The sequence below is a fragment of the Melospiza georgiana genome, chromosome 6, assembly GCF_028018845.1.
Source record: "Melospiza georgiana isolate bMelGeo1 chromosome 6, bMelGeo1.pri, whole genome shotgun sequence".
Classification (NCBI taxonomy): Eukaryota; Metazoa; Chordata; class Aves; order Passeriformes; family Passerellidae; genus Melospiza; species Melospiza georgiana.
The window spans coordinates 15,844,699-15,869,276 of NC_080435.1; the positions used below are offsets into that span (position 1 = coordinate 15,844,699).

The 24,578-nt window shown below is 40.7% G+C and overlaps 1 protein-coding gene across 1 annotated transcript in view; it reads left to right on the top strand.

Annotated features, from left to right (window-relative positions):
* KCNQ1 (potassium voltage-gated channel subfamily Q member 1) overlaps positions 1-21,553 on the top strand; it is a 335,951-nt gene extending 314,398 nt beyond the window's left edge. Inside the window, exon 18 of the mRNA XM_058026420.1 lies at positions 21,070-21,553. Coding sequence (XP_057882403.1) covers positions 21,070-21,273 — 204 coding nt within the window. The 3' untranslated portion in view covers positions 21,274-21,553. The remainder of the gene's footprint in view (positions 1-21,069) is intronic.
* The last annotated feature ends 3,025 nt before the right edge of the window (positions 21,554-24,578 follow it).

Sequence of the window (24,578 nt, forward strand, 5' to 3'; positions counted from 1 at the left end):
GCAGCTGGGTCAGTGGCCTGGTACAAGAGTCTTCCTGGAAGCAGAGGTTAAGGTTTCATTAAGAAAGCATTTCAGACAGTCAGCAGGCACATCCTGATTGCCAGGAAATAGGTATTATCCTTATTAACTCTTTGAATGCCAGTATTCCTGGGAAGCACCCAGAACACGAGCAAGGTTCCTTCAAAGGGCAGTGCCCCTCTGTGTTTTCCAGAATTACCCTGTGCAAGTGGGTTTTCCATGCACTGCTCCTCAACATCTTCCTTGCCTTTGTTAAATTCCTTTCACATGGTGCTTCTGGTTGTGCACTGGTTCTGTCAGGAGTGGTTGAGATTCTCCATTGGTACTGCCAGGTGTATCATGGAGCGTGGAGTTTCCCTGTGCAGCCTGCAGATCTCTCTGCATTCCTTCTTTAGCAGGGATATCCTTCATAAACCCGAGTTTCTTACCATCCTCAAGAGGCAACCAGGGCTAAGATTTCTGATCCATGTCTCATAAAACCACATGACCAGCTCTTAATGTTTTCTTTTCCCTCTCTATTTTCCCTGGTAATCAGATCAATGTGTACAAGAACTGGCTTAACAAATTGGGCTATAGGATCAAGATGGTTTCTTGTATTACTGAAACTGAGTAAGACCAGAGATTAATGGAAAATTTTCACCTCTAATCACTGGATGGATTTATATTTTCCATCCATTTCTACTAAAAGTCTTGGAGAGACCTTTTTTAGTCAAAATTTGAAAACGTAGACTAACACTGACACTAATTGACTGTGCAGATTGAAGCACCTTCAGGGCCAGCCCTGACCTGAATGCTTTTGGGAGTAATCCTAAAGTGTGTCCTTGATAAAAATTAATTATTCTTGACTGAGCTTCTGCTGCTGTTAAAGTTGATGGCCAATGTCTGGCTAGCTTTAGAGGACCTCCATCCCACTGTATTTTCACAGTGACCCCCAGCACAGTCTGCATGTCAGACTCCCAGGTAAAACATGCTGCCTGTTCACCCTGAGCAAAGCTGGAGATCAAAAGGTGCACTTCAACCCTCTAAAAATTCAAAGGTTTTTTGTCAATCTTATTACTCTGCAGCATCAGCAGTTGCAGTTCTGTACAGGGAAAACCAGTTCCTCTCCCCAGGGATTTCTGCCGGAAAGAGGCAGTTGGGGCCACTTAGAGAAACAGGCAATTCTGCAGTTTTGTAAATTATTTTCAAACTGATAGCCCTTGTGGCAGGTGGTTCTTCAGAAGCCTGTCCAAAGTGCTTCCCCAGTGTGCAGGTACTTGGGGCAACATTTTAGGAGGGCAAGCTGGTGGCAAGTAAGGACTGAGAAATGGATGGGCTTTGTCATGGAGAGGAGATGTTATTCAAATAGTAAGAAGTCCTAAACACCTTGTTTTAGTTAGAGGTGGCAGAAATCAGCCTTTTTGGGAAAAGAAGTTCCATTAGAAACCTCTGTGTTGTCTTATATGAAGAGGACTACTTGAATAATATTTTCCATTTAACCTTCTTGGAATCATTGATTTAGACTTTTTCATTGTGGTCAGCATTTTAATCCAAGGACATTGAAAGGCTGTACTTAGTCTGCTTTGTTGTCTTTTTATTCCTTTCAGGCCCTTTGGAATAGTGATAGACTTTTTAGTCTTTTAATGAAGCATTTCAGTACTGTCAACATTCATTATTAAGCTAAAGTAATTTATGCATTTCCAAATTAAAATAGTTTGCCAGCTCCATTCCTTGAAATATCTCAATATTTTTAGAGGTTAAAAAAACTGTGATATGCCATAATTTCCCATACAATAGAAATCCTATTTTCTGACCAAGGCATGTAATGGCAGCCCTTTTTTCTGTAAAAGTAACCAAAAATGGGGTACTGAAGCCAAGTAGTGAAGCAGTTTGTCTTCCATTAACTGTATTTTAGGGTTTAATATGCATACACACCTCTTGATTTTGGCTGTCAGGAGTGCTTCAAATACTTACCAAAACTTTGTAAGACATTACCTACTGTAAGACTTTATTTTAATTATGTGCATATTTAGCCAGCTGTCCTGAAATTTTCCATTTGGGGCATGTCAGACCAAAATTTATAGGAATGTTTCAGCTGAAAAGCTTCAGCTATTCCAAGCAAAAAGATAGGAAGAGACACATCCTTTTCTACATATTATTGTAGTTATTTTTTAAACCTAGTGTTTTGTGATGTTCTCCTATATCCATATTTTGGAATGAAGAGTTGAAATTCATCTGGGAGTTGAATCCCAGGTACATTTACTCTTTCTATTAAAAAAAAAAAAAAAAAAAGAAAAAACCACCCATCAATAAAACACCAAAAAAAGAAAAACCCAACAGCACCAATTAAAAAATGGATGAACCAACAACAAAACAAAACCTTGACTTTTTATTTGACCAAAGTAAGAGCATCTAAAAGCAGACATTCTTAGGAGTATTCAGATGAGGAGGTGCTGATCACCTCTCTCTGGCCACCAGTGTCAGAACACAAGGAAATGGAATGAAGCTGCATCAGGTGAAGTTCAAGTGGGACATCAGGAATCGGTTCTTCACCCAGGGGGTGGTTGGACACTGGAACAGGCTCCCCAGCTAAATGGTCACATCACTGAGCCTGACAAAACTCTTCTGAAGGCCGAGTAATAGAATTCTTTACTGAAAGATGCGTAACTACCCTTTCTTCCCCTTCTTTTTTTTTAGTAAGAATGTGTGAGCTGCAGGTCAGATGTTTAGAGACATCCCTTAAGTGATTATTTTCTTTTTCCCTGAAGCATGGCACAGTTTGTTATTTCTGTGGCTTCCATAGAGGACTCTGCAGAGTAACAGCAGAATCCAGATTTCCTTCACCAAATAAGAAATCAGAATATGGGACTTTATTTCCTAAGCTGTATTTTTCTAAAGCTTCAAGTGATAAGTTCCTGAGTAACTACTGTTATTTGAGCATATATATTCCTGCAAGAGGTTAGAGGGCTGCTGTTCCCCTTCTGTGCTTGGAGCCTGTGAGCCCAAAGTCTGAACACAGCTCTGAGATCTCAGCTTATAAACACAGGTTGGAGTAGACTTGTAGTTAGTAAGTAAAGGGTTAATGAAGGAAGATGAAGTTGGTTCAAACTGAAAAATATTGGTTCAGTTCCTAGGTTTAGCCCCAGATATTTTTTTGTGTGAGCACAGGAAAGACATTTAATCCCTCCATATCTCAGCTGCATATGTTTAAAACAGGAATGAAAATCTGATCTTTGCTCCACCCCTTGTTTTATCTCATCTTTTTAGATCATGCATTTTTCAAGGCAAGGGCTGCTTCTCTCTGTGTGTGGACCTGAAGTGCTATTAGTGTATAGTAGGAATAGTAATAATAATAAACAACAACAACAACATTTGGAGTTCAAATTCTGACAGACAGCTCAGAGCCATTACACGTTCAGGAGAATGAAACATAGTCAAGCCCAAGACAGCAGTTTTCATCTGAGACCAAATTTAACAGTTTGGCAGGGCAACCAAATTTGGTGTTATGTAAGCTGGGCTTTGCAACTTCAAACCCTGGGTTTATTTATGTTTTGGGGGATTTTCCTTCCATTTCCATACGGTTCAGTCTGTAACTGGCACTGTTTTAGGGCTGGCTCACTGTGGGTTCTACCCTGCTGCAAACGACGTTTGGAAATCTGAAAAGAAGGTTTCTTTAATTAACTGAAAACCAGAGCCCATAGTCTACTTGATATGAAAAATAGACCAAATTATAGCGGTATTCATAGCCTGCTGGAATGGTTGGTTGTTTTGGAAAAAAATTGTTTTTAAAGGAGGCCTGCCAAGAAACTGTTCTGTCAGGAAATGATAAATGGCAGTTGGGAGACTTGAGTGGCCTGAGCTGTATGTGTGTGCCTTGGTAAGTGCTGACTCAATCCTGTGTGCTCCTGATGGCTCCCACATCCACAGCAAGGGAATTTACAGTCCTGATTCACACACTCATTACTGTCCTGCAGTTCAGGACTTTTACACATGGCCTCAGGATTGTTTTATCTGAAAACAATGCAAACACATTTCTTTAAATTACACTTCAGATAAACTTTTGGTTTTCATTACTTTTACAGCGTATGCTAGAAACCTTGCAATTTCTTTTCCAAGACTATAGTTTGTCTGAATATTCCCTGCCAAGTTTGGTGTTTTCTGTTTAAGTTGTTTTTTTTTTTTTAATAGTATGTTTTCTATGAAGCTGTGAAGTTTTAAGAAATTTGAATAACAGAACAGTGAAGGCTTGGCTAGAATTTGCATGACAGGGTTGGGTTTTAAAAAGTAAAAGAAAAGACTGTCTCTGTGCACTGAAGAAAGGTTTGCTTTACACAATGCACCATTTAGTCACAGGAGTTCTTTGCAGTGACATGTGTCATTTACTAGATTCTGTTACTGTAGGGGATATGTTGCGTGCAAGTGGACAAACCTTTGGAGTGTGCTCTTCTGAGTGCTAACTGTGATCCATCTTTTCAGGGCATTTATATTACCTTAATCCCATTGACATCAATAAGTTTACTCCTCATTTACTCTGGAATGAAAGAGGAGTGAACTGGGACTATTGTGTATTTAGGCGACATTGTTGCAAAACATGTCCCGTTCCTGAGTCAGCCGAGGGAGAGAGAGGGGCTCATGCAGTACACAGAGCTCAAGGCATTATTGTTTTTCCAACGTTGCCTAATGAATCTGGCTGAAAAGGGTCACACAAATGGTAGAAAAAATTTGCATCTACATGTCGATGAAAATTTATGCTGTGTGCTTGTAAAGATGAAGTACAGATTAAAGAGTTTGGAGATAATTTGATAGAAATTTTCAAATTTTAAATTTGCCGTCAGCTTGAATGTTATAGTTCCTAGGCACCTTAGGAAGAATTTGTGTATTTGGTCATTTGCATCCTTTTTAGCATTCACATAGGAGGCAGTTGTGAAGATGCCAAATCCTTCAAGGATCCCTTCTCTGCCCTGGCTCTCCATTATTTTTCTGCCCTGGCTCCTGTTCTTTGCTATTTCTGAACAAATCCTGCCTCTGCTTCCCTTTTATTTACGCCATATATGGCACTGGGGCACAGAGCAGCTGCAAAAAGCTGGATGGAGAGCTCTGCCCGCACCCTCAGTGCTCCTTGCCTTTGGAAAATGCTGTTACTTGGGGCAGCACGACACCTTGGCTGTGTTTAATTGAAGGCAGCACCTACCTAAAGTAACCTTCTGCTCTGTGATTTCCCAGTGACAAACCTGCTGACAGCTTTAACATGCAGTGATTAGGAGAAGAGTAATGTGAAATGCAGATATCTCTGCCCCCTGCAGCCACTTAGATGCTGGTCTTCACATAATGTGCCATTGATTCTGCACGTTTTGCATATTGAGCTGAGGGAAGTACCAGTGCTGATTAGCATCAGCGTGAACAGGGACTCTCTGGGAAGGACTGAACATGACTTCATGGGGAACTACATCAGTGAAAGAAATGAATGCTGACCTTGGCATTTGAGTTCCAGCATAACTGTAGGTGCATAAATAGCACATGCAAATCACAAAGTGAGTAAAATTAAATTATTTGACATTTCTCCCATGCTTACAAGGGGCATGCTTTACTGTATCAGGAATTGGTACATAATGAGAGATGGGGAAAAAATGTTATTAACATGTAAGTCAGAAGAATCACAGAATCACTAAAAGTAGTGCTAAACTTCAGATTTCAACAGCAGTTTCTGATTACTCTCTTCATTTTCTCTATTCATTCCAATATTTTGTGTCCAGCAATGGGGTATCCCGGTCTTTCACCTTTAGAGACTTCAGAGTGTGAATCTGTTTCCAGGGTTGCCTAGTTTTGCAGCACTGGAATGACTGCTCCACAAATATAATGATGTCTGTCTCCTGGGGTGGCTGATTTAAAACCTTTGCCATGAGCAGTGACCCCCGAGTGAGTGAAGTGCGTAATTAGTACAGGTGTTCACTGTACTAACAAAAGCATTTGGAGGTTCAGGGACAGTCTGCAAAGATTGAGTTAATGTCATTTTCCACACAGGGCAAGCTGCTTTGTCCAGCGGGGACATACAAGCCCTAAATTAACTGTAGAATTATAAACAGACCATAATTACAATACATAAGGAGAGAAACCTCATTTTGACCTCTTGTATTGTGCTTTCACTTGTATTGTGCAAAGTTACAGACTATGTGCTTCACTTCTATCCAAATACATGCATCTTCCTCAGTGAAAAGCTCACCAGGAGTCGAGGGCACTCAGAGAGTAAGGGAAGTGTGGAGCATTTTGCAGCAATGCATTGCAAACAAGCTTGACAGCGTTTCCTCTGCGTGAAATATTCCTTGTAGTAGATAGAGTCAGGCGGTCAGAAAATCTCGCGATGTCACAGAAAGCAGCAAGATTCCTCTCCCCCTAATGCCTAGTGATAAGAGATCACCCAAAAATGTAGTCCTCCCTAACATTAGTAACTTTCTACTCCTTATTAACCAATTACAGTAAAGTAAGACCCCCTGATGTAAAGAAAAACTTTCCCGAGTATAAAACCCGACGAGACAAGACAATAAAAGCCTTTAAACCGTCCACCATACTAGTGCCTGCGTGTATTCTTAACCCGAGTAACCCTAAAGAGTTTGAGTCGCCGTCCGTTTCCTCAGAACCAAATGGCCTTACCTTACATCAGAAAGCAACAATTCCTCTAGAAACGGTTCCCTGGAAAATGGCACTTATTTCTATTGCATTGGAGAGATGCTGTGATTTGAACAAGCTTAGCTTTAGCCAGAGGCTTATTTTGCTATTGTACTAGATGCTCTGTTGTGCAGCAACAGTGGGGGGAAACACAAAGAATCAAGATAAAGTTATATTTGTGATGATGTGTCTGTGTGTCTGCACATCATCTGCAGGCTGTGGATTTATTAGTTTTTAAGTCAGTAGAGCTGTTGTATAAATAATGCATATCAGAGCTGGTCCCACATGGTGTACTCACTTGCACATGTACGCTGTGAGTACTCCCTGAGCCAGAGAAAAGTGCAACCAGACCTCCTGTGTCCTCTCTGAAAATCAGCTTTTAAAAGGCAGTGTCAGACACTTGTGTCATCATGGCAGTCCCTGTCCCTTCTAGAAGCATGCACTGGTGTGGTTGTTGTGGGGGTCTCAGGCAGTGTGGGTGCTGTTCCTGCCTCAGACATTGTTTTCTGCAGAACCTGAGGCAAGCCATTTCACTTTCTGTTGTTTCCATTTCTTCAGCCATGAGTACTGGGTATAATAAACATTTTGAGGCTTGGAGGTCAAAAATGAAAACAGAAGCACTTGATCATGTTTATAGTCTTTGTTATTCCCACTGCTGTTCTGGATTTATCTTAAAACTTAGATATAACTTGAAAAGTTTGTTTCTTGATGGCCCTGGCATTTTTCAAGTCCAGGTCGGATGGGGTTCTGAGCAACCTGATCTAGTGGAAGGTGTCCCTGCCCATGGCAGGGGTGTTGGAACTATAAGGTGATATTTAGGATCCCTTCCAGGACATTCTGTGATTCCATAAAAATATAAATCAACAGTTCAGGTACTATGAGCAGAAGCATCTTGCACCCTAAAGGAGCTGTGATGTTTGAGACTAAGGTAAAGCCCTTTCACATTTCAGAGCAGATGTGTCAGAGCTAAAGCTATCAGTCAAATCCCATAGAGCCATCCATGAAAATGGATGAAAAAACATCTTTATTAATTCTGAATTATGTTAGCATTTTAATCTGTGAAGTCCTTAGTAGGTACAATGTGACAACTTTTTTCAAAGGTTGCATGATTAGGGGTGAATGAATTTCTCCTGAGTAGCTGATTAGTCTATCCATTGGACTGAGGCAAAAATATTACTTAACGAAAGAGATTAGCAGAACAAAGAAAACAAATTACTCCAGAGTAACCTCTTTCACTTACTCAAGGAAAATATGCAATGAGAAAATAGGAAATGCCTGCAGCTAAACCAGTTTGTGTGGTGATACCCAGATCTTCCAAGCAAAGCATGGTCTGGCCCCTGTGAACACCAGTGATCAATCTCCAGGAGGAGCAGGCTGCAGCTTGCCTCAGACACAGGGTGCTGTCTCTCTGCTGTTCCCTTCCTGGAGTGCCACTGTCACTGAAGTCTCCCTGGCAAATGCCCAAGACAAACTCGGTCCCTCTGTGGAGGAGCACCCTATGTGACAATTAAAGTGGTGTCTCTCATGACTTGCAGCTGCTGAAGATCCTGTAGAGCTCTTTGGCTGTCTCAGACAGGGTTCAGTATCTTCTGTATGCCACCATGATTCTGTATCACTGCTTTTTGTTCCTCTCTGTGAAGGCTGAGGAGTGTGACCCTGTGCTGTGGAACAGATGCTGCCTCCCCATCACTGAGAAGCTACATTTTGTTATTGATTTAACAGGGATAGTGCAGCCCTCGATGGCAGGGGCTGGGTGGGAGAGAGCCAGCCACGTGTTCATGCTCTGTCTTTGTGCAATTATAACAGTCCTGGCTGGAGGGGGAAATGGAGAGGGGAAACGTCACAAAGCTTTATGGTCAAGACTATCACCACCTCTGCCTGAAGAGTCTTACAGCATTTCATCATGTCTAGACTCTATGTGCTGTGTGATCTTGTGTAGTAGCCTCCTCTATCATAATATAATATTACAAAGCCCAAAGCCCTTTTTAGTTTTGAACAGTAAATGGTCATCATTATCTTCAGAATGAGCAATTCAGGCTACTGCTTAAGAACCAGAAGAGTAAGAGGTGGATGCACATCTAACATCTGGAGCTGGGCAGATCATTTAGTCTTCAAGCCTGTCAAAATGATTAATCAGCTAGGAAAGACTGTGAGCCTTTTGCTTCCACCACAGAGCAGTTGCTTGTGCTGCCAAGAGATCCACTTTTGAGTCATGGTTTACCATCCAAACAAATGCCCAGCCTGGCTGTATTCCTAGAAGAAGTTACTGACAAAGAAATGCACTAAGGATTTTTTGTTATCTTTGTCATCCATTACATTTTTCAACCATGTTATTTTGTCAGGAACATTTGCTTACTTTTGAAGGCATTATAGCTTAAAATGTTATGGAAAAGAGCCTTGATATTTTAACTGACTCAAAACCAGAGAGAAATCTGCAATGAATTGGGAAAGTTAACCCATGCAGAACTTGCCACCAGCAGCAGTCAAATTATCTGTCTCTTAGTTTATGAAGCCTCCAAAGTGTTGGGAAATTGGCTTAACACCATAAGGTTTTATTTAAGCAGTAGGAAAAAAAGGAAACAGATATGAGTCTTTAAAATCTAGTTTTTGATACCTTGGTGTACACAGAAGACCTGTTTTTGAGGTTTCCTCTGCAAGAAAGTTGGTCAGAAGTTAACTCTGGAAATTGAAGCTGATATTCTTGCATAGCTAGTTGGCTTCAGAATTTGAAATGTTAAGCAAAAATGTTTAAAACTACAAAATGCGTAACAAAATAATCACTTCATTCCCCCCGAATTCAACTGGCAGAGCTGTTGAACTCCTGCAGGCATGGTAATGACTTTGTATGACCCATGAAATTTGACTGAAAACCCTTCTTCATTAGCAGTTGGTTGCCTTTGTTGTAGTTTTGCTCCTGGTATCCCTAAGATCTCCTAGTTTGCCTTTATGAATAACACCATGACAGCCAACAAGCAGTTTCTTTTCCTTGTAAACATGAGTTTCCACTGGTAAATATATTACATTCTAGTTCACTCATTGGTTATTTGCTGGCTTGTGATTGATTGTATCTGCCTCCACTTTTTGTAGTGCTCAAATGAAACAAATGAAATGTGCTTTTGGGATGTCTGTTGATTTTAGAGGGTGCAGATCACCTGCATCTTCTCCGGATTTCAGTGGGGTTTTGCTGGATGCTTAAATTTCTACCTCATGCAAGTGGTTTTATATTTAGAAGATTCTGAAGGAGATATTTCCAAGGATATGATTTCAGCAGAATTGAATGATATTTCGAAAGGCTGGGGGAGTAGAGTGGGCTCATAGGCTTTTTATCACCACTGAATTTCACCTCTGATCTCTGTGCAGCCCCTGGGAATGAAAAGTGCCTTTGGAATTGTGTGTGGTTTTCTTTCGTTCCACTGAGCTTTCCCACTGAAATTTTCTGTCTTGCATCTGTGTCTTTGTAAAGCTTAATGCAATGGCAAAACAAGAGGCCGCCTCCTTTCTGAGGAGCAGGCTCAAGCCAACAGGAACACAGCTATGGTTTTGTGTGTTAAAATGGGTGCAAACTTGCCACCTTATTTATCATCAGGATTTCTAACCTTGAGATGCCATGGCCCATAAATGACTTCCCCATAATAATATTTATCAAAGTACTTCTGGTCTAATTATTCATGCTGAGCTTGTTCTCTAAAAATTTCTCTTGAAAGAATCTTTTTAAAGATTTTTCTTTTGAAAACAAATTCATGACCACATCAAACAGAGATTCATGTTGCCGTTAGTTTAATTACCAGCAGCCCTCAGGGAAAACTCACTCAAAACTCACTGTTGTTGTAATTGCTTCTCTCTCTTTCTCTCCCCCACTCTTTTTACCTTTCCAGTTTTGATTGCTGCAGAAGTCATCATATGGTTACTCATTTTTAAGCTCATTTTAAGTACTAAGGGGGTTTTGCCCTTTTTGCCCATATAGAAACTATCAAATTATAAATAATTAGTAGAATCTGGATGCTGAAAAAGGAGCTGGCCAAAACAAACCACTTTTTAAGATAACAGTTGAAGTTATCTTTGTTTTTAACTTTTTGAGCAAAAAGGCAGCTAGTGATGTCCTCCCCAGTGTCATGCCATAAGATCAGATCCATAACATGTGGATCTCTTCCAGCCATGAAAGCCACTGCACCTAGTCTGGCTTTATTCCCTTTGAAAAGCAGCATGGATGCCTCATTTGGGTGAAGTGCAAAGCATAACATAAGCAGTGCTGACCTAACACGACATGATACATGGCAGATTTGCTTTAAAAAGAGCAGCAGTCTCAAATCTGTTTTGAATTAGAAAAAGTGTTTGAGGGAAAGGAAGGAAAAAGGGAACCATTTCGTAGCAGGCATCTGAAAAATAACAGTTTGGAGGAAGGAGGAAAAATTGTCAGGCAAAACCTTACAGTTAAGGCTGAAAAATGTATTTCTAACACAGGGGATTATGAGTGTATATCTTACTCTTTGTTTTTTTTTTTAATAAAATCTTGGCAACTTAAGTGCATATTATGATGGTCCAGAATGAGAACAGCTACTCAAAGGTGAAATTATCAGCAGTACTCTGGCAAGAGGCTATTAGTCATAGTCCCAGTATCATACAAGAGCCAGAGCCAAGGATTCAAGAAGCAAAACATTCTCCTTTGGAGAGAGGTCAAGATTAGTCACTTTTGTTTTCTTTATTGGGGGGAGGGGGACAGTGGGGGTTGGGTTGATTTGGGGTTTATTTTGTTGGGGAGAGGAGTTTTGGACGTATTTTTATGCCAGTTGGGTCTTGTACTCTATACTTTTTAACCCCAAAGTGCTGTAAATATGCCACTGTTCCACACGGGGAATGGGAATCTACAGCTTGGGGAAAGCTGTTGTCTGACAGCCAAACTCCTGACAAGGAAAATATGGAGTGATATTCAGAGGCTGTACTGCTGCGGCGCAGCCAGCAGAAAGGGTCCTCCAGAGGCAAGAGCCACGGGGAGTTTTCTTCACATCTGTGGAGCTGAGGCATCTGAAATACAAGTGCCTGTTTGCCAAACAGAGAGCCTTTCTTTCCTCTGCAGAGAGGTACTGGGGTGCTCAACCAGAGGGACCCCCACGGAGAAACGTTTTGCTGGACAAGAAGGTGATGGAGAATGAGAAACCAACCTGTTTTCCAACCCCCTGTAGCGATAATAGAAACCAGAAAAGTGCTGTGAGGTTTTCCTTGAGACTGGAAGATGTGCCCAGGACAGGGAGAGCATTTTTAAGGTTTTTTTAGAGACACTCATCCAAGCTGATGTTAGGAATGTTTATTGTATCTGAAGGTGGGCCGCTGGCTGTGCTGCCTCAGTTTCTCCCATGTTGTGCTGGCAATACCAGGACTTATCTGCTGTGCTTTGGTGCACCCAAGTTTGCACATTGCTGCAGATACACTAAACATGGAATCATAAACCATCCTGAGTGGGAAGGGACCCACAAGGATCATCAAAGTCCAACTCCTGGCCCTGCAGATGACCATCATTTATTCTAGAACACTATTCAAACTATTACACAGAGATAAGGGGCTTTTTTCCCTGGTTTCTTTGATCAATATTTCCTCTATATTTCTTGTTATCTCAAGCCTGTTTCCCATCCTCCATAAGGCTGGATTTCAATTTAAGCATAATTTGGGAAGCTGTTTATGATTATGGTGCTGGATGGATATCCAGCGATTTTTGCAGATACGTTAACTTCTAATACTTCTGGTATCATTGATTCACTTGTAAAGGAAAAATCCCTCCCTTCTTGCCAACTCATGTCTTATCTTCAAACAGAGAGGGAGGAAAGTTGTGTCTATTCAGAGAGATACTGTTTCCTGAAGGTGGGGCTAAAGTTAATGAAGATAAGCTAATTCTTGAAAATATCAGAGTATTCAGTTAATAGGATAGGGGGATTTGATCATCTTTAGCAGTTTCTGATTAAAGTTATATTTATAGACCCTCACCTTCACTTTCCTGGCTTCATGCAAGGACGGAAAAATATTCCAAACTCCCTTGTTTATCTACTGATACACTGCTAATTTAGAGGAAAGGGTTAAAAAAAAATCTGACCTTTGTAATATTTTAGAAAAAAAACCGCTGTATCCTGAGGCAGTGCTGGGCCAAAGACTGTAGATTTTGGATGCTGTTCTAACTTGAAAATTTCCATGTGTTTTAAGTCTCGTCTGATTTATCTAAAACAAGAGTCAACCACAAATTTTAATTGCTTGGCTATAGCCTTCTGGATGCCAGATAAATCTGTGAGTGTTGCACACATCTGGGCATGGACTGAGTGCTGGGAGGCCAGCAGGATGGGCCTGGGGAGTGGTGAGGCAGCAGATGGGCCTCGTGGCCCAAGACTACACCTAGAACTAAAGAAAGGCTCTCAGGAAAAGCTGATTTCCAACAGTTTGGTTGCTTTAAAGAAGCCAAATATTTTTGCAAGTTGTTAATAATGGCAACAAAAGCGCTGAACAGGGACCCCAGTTCTCTGCTCTCTTCTTCAGGGCAGCTGTTTCCAGCCCTGCTTCTGACCATCTCCTGCAGCCACATCCATCATGGTTCTCATTCCTGTCTTGACTTAACAGCATTTTAGGTCATCCCTTCCCAACATTTTTACCCTCAAGCCTTTCTGAATCCTCTCCACTTCTAAAAGAATCATGGAATCATCGTAGAATGGCCTGGTTTGGAAGGGACCTTAAGATCATCCAGTTCCAGCCCCCTGCCATGGGAACACCTTCCACTGGACCAGGCTGCTCAGAGCCCCATCCAGCCTGCCTCAAACACTTTCAGGGATGGGGCATCCATAACTTCTCTGTGCAGCTTGTTCCAGTGCCTCACCAGCCTCACAGCAAAGAATTTCTTCCTTACAACTAGCCTAAATTGTCCCTCTTCCACCTTGAACCAAAAAAAAAATTGCTAAAAGAAGTGCTGTTCCAAAATCTTTCGAGGTCTTACACTCCCTAACAGTCCATGACCAAATGCATTTCACTCTCCTGTAATTTAATTCTCCCAATTGCCAGCATCCTACCGACCTCTTTGTTAGGAGTGGTTTGTATTCATCTTACCTTGCTTCTGTCAGTCAAGCAGCAAGTTATAGATGAAAAATCTTATGAAGCTGACCTGTCAAAAACCAAACCAATTTGTTTGTAACCTTTGATTTCTACTTATTCCTCAAAATTTTTAAAATCTTAAAGGAATTGCTCTCTTACATAAGCACAACATCTGTTGTTGCTGCTTATTTCTTCATAGGGAAAAGTGGCAGTATCATAGAAGAGAGTTTTGATAACCTGCTGCTAATAGTCTTTATTTGGTCTGCAGTATTTCATATTATATTATTTATTCCATCACATATTACTGAAGTGGCTTTTTCATATCAGTTTTTCAGTTTTTGACCCATCAGAGCATGTCTCTTACTGCCACTGGTTTCAAATATAATTCAGGGAAGACACCTCATCTGAAAAATGACATTATAGTTGTAACCTACCCTCTCCTAAGAGTCATTAAAGAAATGGAGCTCAGTGAATAGTTAACCAGAAGTGTCATATTTCCAGAAACTTTGAGGAAGCTTTTAGAAAAACATGCTTTTCTTTGAGAAAAAGAACATTTGGAAAAGAAAAATTATTCTCTGCAGTTTAGTTACTTGCTAATCAAAATTGCTTCCCCAATCCTAATAGAAAGAACAGATGCATAAATCAACCGTGTAATTTCTCCCATTTCCTATAGCTTGAGCATTTGCTACTCTAGATCTTGTGCTGCACAACCAGAACAAAATTCTTCAAACAAACAAAAATTACTTTAAAGTGCTACAGGTATTACAGTCAGTAACCAAATGGCTATGTGCTGTGTTGCTAGTTTAATTCCCAAAGGAATTTTTAAAAACTGTGGTACAAAATTGAGTTTCTTTACAGTACATTAGAAATTTACTGTAGAAGTCAAGCCCTTTGTAATAGTTCACTGATATCAAGATAACTTCTGGAGAATCAGAGCCAGCAACTGGTTTATAAATCCTGGTTGTTGCTGAGCTCTGATCCTGGCTCAGTGGCTCAAAATTTTCTCCCCAGGGTCATCCCCCTCTGTTGAATGCACAGGCAGCACACCCTGATCAATGGTGAATTCTCAGCAGCTGTTCAAGGGCTCTTACTACAAAAAATAAGCGGTTTTTTTACGCTTTTGAGCAGTGTAAGATAAATATTTTCCTATAAAAATACACAGCAAGACGAGAGCAGCAACAGTCTAAGTTTATTGAAAAAACAGAACAATTTTTAGTATCTCAAAGCAGAGATTGTCACTGATAGCTTTAGGCAAGAGAGCTGATTTTAGAACTCAGGGTGTAGCAAGTGCCTTTCTTTCCAAAGATGCTTTTTTCCTGAAATATACCCATTTTATTTGTCAGTTAAGACAGCGGTTACAGTGTTCATATAATGTTTTCATTGACTAGAAAGAGACTTGTTCATGTAACCCTCAAAACCTGTCAGTTTTGTTCCTCAGAAGCTCAGCCCTCCTGTTTTCTGAGCAATGATCAGTCTTACAGTAGAGTGTTTTTTTCACTGGCTCCATTTCTTCTATCCTTCCCCTGGACGCCACACACATATTTTCTTCTTTGGCCAACTCTCAAGAGAAAGTACAGACAGTCTGGAGAGCAAATCTCCCTTCATGCAGATTGCATTCTCCTTTAAACACCTCAGGGGCAGGAATATAACCTCCAGCAAAACTGCTGCCTCATCTCAGGCAACAAAACAAACACATCAAAGATGGAAGTTCTGATAGGGGGTTTTGCAAGAATCTGGGATCTTGGGCATTGCAAGTGGAAGGGAGGCACATTCCATGATTTTTGAAGAATCATGCACCTGAAGAAAGAAACGTTCTTTAACAATACTGAGACCATTGATCCTGCCACTATAATAGAGAAATCTTTAAAATCAGTTGTCTGTGAGGATTCCCATACCTATCCCTGAGCTCCTCTAGAAAGCCACCTCTAACATCATTCCTGTTCCTGTCCTCTGAGCATAAACTTTTATGCTCTGGGATAAAGTATTGACTTTTAGAAATGCTGATACCAACATGTGAGAGGACTTAGCAAGAAGAGGAGCCAGGGGAATTTCTCTCTGAAGCTTCCTCAGGTATTCTGAAGAACTTAAATAGGAAGAATCCCACCAAAGACAACTGTGATTTATAACCACGTTTTCTTCCAGAACAGTCTCAGTGTTAAGTACCACTGAATACTGATACATTCCTTCATTACATTGCCATTAACAGGTATCATAAGTTCTGGAATATTTTTTGCCTTTCATCTTCTTTCCAACTGAGTCATTGGTGTGCCTGGTGATTATTTTGTTGGCAGAAAGGACCTTTTTGTGTGTTTTTATGAAAAATAAAGCTACCTTATTACTCAGTATGGTCCTGAACAGCAGACACATTAGAGATTTGATACAACATGGAGAGATGCTCAAAGAAAACATCATTTTTTATTCCACTAGAAGTTTGCTACACTGCAGAACAATAGGGTCCTCCTTAGAAAGAGGCCACTAGAAGTGCTGAATACATGAAGGTCTCCCCAATCTTTTTTGGGTGTTTTGAAAAATTGCCTTAAAGAATTAGTTCTCTTTGAGCCAAAAAGCTGCACCCACAGGAATGAATGTTACTTAAGTCAAGGCAGCAGACTTGGGAGTTTAATGTTGTAAAAGCAGCTGAAATCTTCCTTTATCACATTTTCATTCAGCTAAGTGTTGCTTGTATCCTGGTTTCCCTCTTTTCCTTTAGCAGCTTCATGCTTGGCTCTCTTTACTGGCAACAAGGACAGCCCCCCTGAACCCACTGAGCTGATAAGAATTCTCTTCATTATGGACAAAACAATCTGTTTAATCAGTGAACCATGTTAAGAACATAGGTAGTTATAAAACAGCATTCTGTTCAAAGGGACTGTGATTTTTACCCTTAATATTTACTTTTAAAATCTCTGAGTCTGAGAATGACAAGCAGATGACACAGCTTTAATCAACAGTATTAATCAACCTTGATCTCTGCAGATTATGGAGCAATACTTGGAATAACCTATTAATAATTTGTGGTCTTTGTGGCTGAAATTATGCCAAACTCAAAATTTTGTCCTTCAGCTTCTCGTGGCTGAAAATACTGTTCCACTCAGCTCTGTAATTGTGTCTCTCATTGCCTTTTCCTGATAAATTCCTATAATTAGTTTTGGGAGTAGGTCTCCAAAGTGCTACCCTTTAGTTCTCCATTACAGGGGAGCTTAAAAGAGACCCTTCTGTCCCTGGAGCTGTCCCTGGAGCCAACCAAGCTTCTGTGTTTTGTTTTGGTTTGGTCATTTTGTTTTTAAAATCAAGGAAATAAATTCATTGCCTCATACTATGTTCCAGATCATACCATGAACTTTTTCTGAAAGCTTAAAATTACAAAGTGTTTCAAGTTAATACAGTGTGAAGATTTGCAGAATTTTAATAGATAAAAAATAATAGACAATTTTAATTGGAAATTATTTTGCTTTTTCAGCAAGAACAGTCTCTGTCTTGTTCAGTAGCACCTCCTGGAATGCCTTTGATCCCTTTGCAAATATTATTGCCTTTGTAAATGCATGTCACTAAGGCTATGAGAATTGGGCTTGCTCAGCCTGGAAAAGAAAGGCTTTGGAGTGACCTACTTGTGGCCTTCCACAGCACCTGAAGGGAGCCTACAGGAGAGATAGAGCGAGGCTATTATAACTGCATGTTTTAACTTTTCCTCATGATGTGACATTTAAGATCTGTGTGCTAACCTTTCAGCCTTCATGAGGAACTATTTGGTTTTGGGTTGTTTTTTTTCTCACTGCACTGCATGGATGGGATTTCATTCATTTCTAAGAGATAGATTCAAAATTGTTTAAATCTTCTCTCCATCTGTGCTCAATCTATGATCCTTGGGTTTTTACTTTTTTTTTTTTAACTTAGAGGATGGAAAGATTTTGTATTCATACAATATTTCAGTCAGACGTAGGAATAACTGTGGTGTGTAATTTCTGAAGTTTCAAACACTGCTTCCTCTTCCCAACAACTGTGAAATACAAAGGAAATTATTTTGCATATAAAGAATCTGATCATCCAAACATCATGCTTCTAATGAAACATAAATCAGCTACAAAGAGCTTACTTAGTTTTTCCTAAAGGAAACAAATCAGTCTGAGTTATTTTTCTATGTAATTAACAATGTTTGCTGTTTTAAGGAGAGAGATCAGAGTTGTTCAAAGCGGTTAAGATTAGAGCAACATCAGCAGTTTTTCTGTTTGCTTTACTTTTATTCCTTCTGGCATCAGAGCTAATTTCTAATCAAGTAAATGTGTTTGAAAGTATGATTCAGGGGGGATGATACATTTCTCCATGCTAACTGCCTAAAGCTGGCTTAATAAAAAGGATATTGCACACAATGACATTTTTCTAGTGGGTATAATTATCTCTGCAGCAAGCAAGTGAATGATGTATTTCAGGATGTGTGTTTGGATGATGACAGGCAGATTGGGCACGTTAATAAGCCAGGCTGTTCACCAGCAAGCCTCTTTTTCTGGTACATCAGAGGCCTGTGATGACAGTAGAAGCTGCCTTCTGGTGGCTCTTACTGTTCCTTTTAAAATATCTCATACTTTAAGCAGATACTCCTTTGGCAGAATTAAAAATGGGGGCCCACTGCTGCCTCGTTTGCCAATGTCATCTTTTCTGATAGAGGCCCGAGAAGCAGAAGATCCATGTACAGAAATCCAGACTCTTGTAACATCCAAAGAACATATTACTATTTGGGATTGATGATTCAGTCCAAGGTTGGTACAGAGCCCACTGAAGCCAATGGGAGTCTGTGCTTGCCAAAATCTACCAGTGAGTCCAGCATGTCTTGGAGCAAGCCTTTCAGGGGCACTGAACCCCCTGGGAAATGGAAAGCAAAACTGATTAAACAACTAAACACCAACAGCTTTCTGGACCTCCCTCCACAAAATCTTTGTGGCTTTAGAGCCCTACCCCAAAGAGCAGGAACATGGACAACAAAGGTCTTTACTTTTAATCTCATCTGGCTCAGCTCAATAGCAATTAGCTCCTGCCTCTGCTTCTGTGGGCCTCCTGCACTCCACAGCTGCAGCAGCCAGGCCTTGTTGCCTAGAAGAAATTAGACAATTATCTCTGGGAATTTATTTCCCAGCAAGAATATTCACTTCTCACTTCTCCCCAGTACTTCATCACCAAGATGCACAGCTGTTGAAGGACTATCCAGATCTCAGTCCAACCTACTGTCATGTTCAATAGTTCATCACTGCAAGAGTTTCATGAATGCACGTTTTCCAGATATATCTCCAGCCTGTGTTCCCTCTGGTAATCCCTGCCTGGAATCACAAATTAAGACACATATGCATATAAAAATCCCCCAGTTCATTTAGAATGGTTAGCAAAAGGACATTTCTTGTAGAAGGAAAAGTTGTCTTTTGCATTCTGAAGATAGCTGTTTGTGTGGAGGCTTTCACTGCAGTCCTTCCAGAAGAGTTGTCTCAGAAAACAAACAATACCTGGGCAGTGGGGGATGCAGGAATGAGGTATTTTTGTAAGTTTCACTACCACTGATTTGTGCTGTGACACTTGGAGCATCACAAGTTTTCCATCTGTAATGGGCACCATTTGGGCAAAATGTGTCTTTTTTTTAAGGGAGGGAATAAACAGTGATGAAATGAGAACCTGATGATATGCTCAGTTTTCCATCTGTGTTTCCTTCTAGAAATCTTGAACTTATCTGTTCTTCAGCTTCCTCATTTCATAGAATCTCATCTTTCAACAGTCATTTCCATCCAGAATTACTAGTGTTTCATGTACCATCTAGGGTGCTTTGCCTAATGTTTTCAAAACCAGCTGCAAAGTATAAATCTCTGGCACCTCATATTTTTAAATCACTGTATCTGCTTCCCTACCAGTTGTACAAAGTGTTTGAAAAAACCCAGCATTTTCTCTGTGGTGGAAAAACATTTTAGTCTCTGCTGAAATCCTCCAGGTTTGTTGATGTTCTGCTCAGCCTTACTGTCTTTTACTATCCTGTGTGATATTTGGATGACAGCCAGGCACATATAAATTGCTCCCACTCATGCTCTCTCTGGCAGTTTTATGTGCCTTCCACTACTTTCTAGCAGATATTTTAGGCAACAATTTATTCCTATCACAGTTTTTTTTTTCTGTTTGCTTTCTTTTCCCGTTCTAAAAAGTACTACGTCTCTTTGCCTAGAATTTACTCAGTGTTTTGGGATCCCTGTGGATCAATGGGTCAGAGACTGCAATGACAAAATCAAGGCTTTCTTATTATGCTTGAAGAAGCAATTAGGAGACATAAGGCAGAGTCTTACTGCCTAATTTCAGTGCTTTTACCACGCCAAGGGTCAGAGAGTGGGCAGGACTTTGAAGCTAGAAGTGCCTATCTTGCCCTTGGGATATTTTGCTCAGTGAAGAGAGGAGGCTCCCAATGCTAGATAAAAGGGGTGACACTCCTAGAAACACCTAATTCTCAATTTTCCTCTGAGTACCACAAATGCATGCCAAAAAACATCCATAACCTAACTTCTCTTAGGTATCATCTTTTTAATTATATTTTCTCCTAAACATTAGAAGAAATGCCAGAAAAAAGGAGGTGGGGGGAGAAGAGAAATTAAATAATTTAAGGAGCCTCTGTCTAAAGAAGAAAATTAGCATTATGGATACAGGCTGAACCTGGAGTCCCACAGTCAAGAAATTAATTTTCAGCCATCTTAGAATTCTTGGTTTCTGGCTTGCTGGGGATCATGTAATTTCAGATGGCAGTCCTAGGGAATGCTGTATCACTGGGTTTTGAGAGCATAAAACTGACTCACGTCCCACTCCCAGCTGCAATTCAATCATGGCAGCAAAAACACCGATGGGCATTTTGTGGCCTGAGTTGTTAATTGAACCCAAATGTAGCAAAGAGCATCACTCATAAGAGTTGATTAGATCACTGCAAGTCAAGCAGCTATTTACTAGAGCATATTGGTATTATGAGGGCATAGAAGCATGCTACAAGTCTATCATTTAACAAAAAAATATATATGGACACAAAACTAACCAGAAAAAGCCCACAGAACTTCAGTTCTGGGACTTAGTTCTCTATCACAGCAGATCTCTTTAAAATCCCATTTGTCATGTGTTCAGCCAGATATAAGTGTCAAAGCATACACCAGAGGTGAGTATTAGCAAACTTGTCCCCATCCAACCCTGACCTATTGTATTAAATTTCTAATGATCTCTGTGAATCTGTGGTATCTTCACAGAGGTTGCTGTGATCCTAATTAATATTACACGTATCCTACCCTGTTTGTTGCAATTTTCTTGCACGCTGCTCCTAAAGAACTCTGCCCTTTGCCTTTGTAGGTGACACAAATGGACCAGAAGCTGAACCTCATCACGGACATGCTGCATCATCTGGTCTCCCGTCAGCAGGGGGATCAGGGCAACAACAGATCATCTCAGAGAGGCAACAGCAGCGTCAGTTCCGAGCTTTTCCTCCCCAACAACACCCTGCCCACCTATGAGCAGCTGACAGTACCGGCAGGGAACGAGGATGACATCTCCTGATGTGGTGCAAGCCTGGGTTGGGTTGTTCCTACTTTTCTCCTCTGAACAGGACTGAGTGTTGAGAGCCAGGGGGAAATTAAGTTCATCAGCCAACCAAGAAATCGTGTAACTGCTGTATCCACACCACTAGTCTCAAACATGCTGAAGTTACCCACAGTAGCCAAAGGATTGCCAGGCTGTCTTCCACCAGGCAAAACTTCTGGAAGCTCCACGTTGATTTTGCTCCTGAACAAATGATCACAACTTATTTCTCAAAAAGACCAAAATGATGTAAAACAGGCAAAATGGCAAGGATTTAGAGCTCCTGTAATAATAATAATAATAGTAATAATAATATTCTAATAATACTTGAACTTAGAAGGAAAAAATGCGTTCTGTTTATGAATCTGCAGATAGCAATTTATTTCTATTACTAAGGTTTTTAAAACAAACTAGGATAACTTATGTTGTTTTTATTGTATAAACATACACTAACATTCTAGACAATAACAAACCACCTACTGAATTATTTTCTTTTTCTGTTTTATTTTAGTGTTACTACATAAACAGTTATCAGATAATGACCAGATTTTTAAAATCTGTTTTTCTTCAGGGAGGAACTAATCCTTAATCTGGAACAATACTATTTATAGTGGAAAGTGCTATAGATTTTCTAAGATATCAGTTTTTCTTGGGGAGACAATAAAGTATTATATAGCAAAAAAATTCTGCTTTCTAGAAAATTGTTGCCAAAGAATTTATATGTAAATAGAAAACACAGTGGTCTGAATGTACTTGTCCTGAGCATTTTAAAATGAAGGCATTCTACTTCTTAAATCTACTGGTTTTCAGCTTACAGATGCCAAGAATAATACAAGAGGCTGAAGTGGCTGGACTTCACTGGTCAAGTGTTTGAGCTGGCCACTCACAGAACATCCATAATTCCTGCAGGAATCAAGGCTTCAGTTCAGGAAAACATCTCTAATCCACACAGCACATATGGCAATTTTAATGTTTTCTTGAATAACGCCTTGAGAAACTCAACCCCCTTCAAGAGTGGGTTGGTATTGGCAAGTGCCAGCTCTTTATCTAGAGATTTGAGGGCCTCAGCTGTGACCCATGGGGCTGAACCACGCTGCCCCACAGGATGACTGCAGTGAAACCAACAGTGTTGGCTCAGTGGGAGCTCTCACACACACAAGGTGAGCAGGTGTTGGGCTTTGATTACCAAGGCTGAAATTACCGAGCCCTTACAGAGACTCAGCACCTGAATTGTGTCAGTCTTTAAAGCTGACAGCCTCAGGAAAACAGCCTGGTGGTAGTGGTAGCTCAGACTGCTGGGGAAATGAGATGCAGACAGATTTATCAGCTCTTGAACTTTGAGCATCCTGCACACGCAGTGCACCCTGTCCCCCTCACTGCACAGCCTGTGCCCCACAGTGCTCTCCCTCTCCTGGGGGATGCCCTAAAGCCTCACACCTTGGCACAGCAGTTTATTTACCAGTCTTTTGACCAATACTACCGATCTGAAATACTGATGCATAATAAATTAGATCACAGGGAGCCTCCTCATAGGGAACTCTCACATTCTGGGCTTTCTTTCCAACATTTCATCTCTTTGACTTGGACTGCAGTGAAAGTCCTATATTAAATATCCTGTATTTAACTTTCCAGATTCTGTTACAGTTATCCAGCCTCTCTGTTGTACAGTAGGTAAATGTTAAGGGTGTAGAAATTTACAGGCATAAAGAAGAATTGTATCAGGGCATTATGTTTTCATGGAAATCAAAATTATTCTCGTGATTTTGAACATTTTTAAATGAGATTCACTGTGTAATTTCAGGTTATCAATCAGCCTGTTAATTTCCTAATAAATTACAGGACAAGAGTGCCATGTCTTTTGGTTATTCTAAAATCCAGACACTTGATATACACAAGAAAGCAGATGGCTTTTCTTCTCCTTTCTCTCTTAGCCCACTGTTCAGTGTAAATATACCTTATTTGCAATGCATGACTGTAAGGCTTCTGCTGATTCTTCACTAGAGAAATAAAAGAAAATCTGGACTTTATCAGCTGGGATGACTGGAGAGAAAGGTGTCTCCCATAGCCCTGGCTGAAAGCAGACAGGTCTGTGCCTTTCTAGGGCATTGTTTCAAACAGAAAATGCTTCCATTCCTGCCTATTTGTTCCCAAGACCATACCTCCATTGTCTGTTTGACACCTAATCTCAGTGATAGCAGCATGGCACTGCAAACACTTAATGCAAAACACGATGTCCCTTTCTGGTCAGTTGTCTATAACCATCTGAAGGTCTCCATTGCAACCAGATTCATTGGAATCAGCAGATTTTACAGGTTTTTGAGGCTGGTGGCCAGTTGTGAGGTCTGTGATTCGTCACCTGAGTCCAGCTGATCCTTTCAGAAAGTACAAAGCTCTGAGATCTACTTCTTCAAAATTTACGATCCACCTAAGGAAAAGAAGACAATCCCTTTTCCCTGTTGAAAAGGGATGTTATAAAATGAACCATCCAAATTTACCATACAGCTGCCTGGAGCCAGCCATCCACAAGGGCTCACCAGAGACAGATCTGACATCTCTGCTTGGAGGACTGCCTGGAGTTATCTGCCCTGCTGGGGCTTCCTGTCTCAATGGCTTCTCCTGGAAGCAGGTGCCTCAGCATCTTCCTTGCACAGAGAACAGCAGCAGTGGGAAGATGAGCTGAGCAGCCCAACACTGGAGCAGCCTGAAGTAGCCAGCATGCAGTGAGTATGTGTTTCTGCTAAAACCTTTCCTACTGGTGTCTCCTGTTTGGCCAAACTGTCCAGAGTGGGGGTTTTTAAAGTGGGTAGGAAATGTTTGTAAGTATCTTGAAAGGGAGCAAAAGAAACTCTAAGGTAGGCCAAACCTTGACTTTATAACAATCTGCCCCATTTTTGTGAGCTGTGTTAATGAATAAAATGCATCTGAAGCTGCAAAAGAAGCATCTTTCTTGGAGCAGCTCAAGAAGAGTTTTCATTTCCAGACTGGTGTAAGTTAAGCCTAGACCCTGATCCCTGATGAAAAAATAAAGTTAAAAAATAGTCATCGAAAAAATGTTATCTGGCTTAGCTTTCCCAGCCTACCAGGGGGAAGCCAGATGGATGCCAGATCTGGATGGTAGGAAGCCAAGGAATAGGGGAGGAGGCAAAACACGGGGCTGCCCAGCTGACAGTGGTGATGAATGCCTACCCTGCCTCAGCCTGCAGCAGAGGCAGATGATGTGCAAGTTTGCAAAAAAGAAGATCCATGGGAGGTGGAGAGGATTTGTGCAGGGGAGGAGTTTCAGT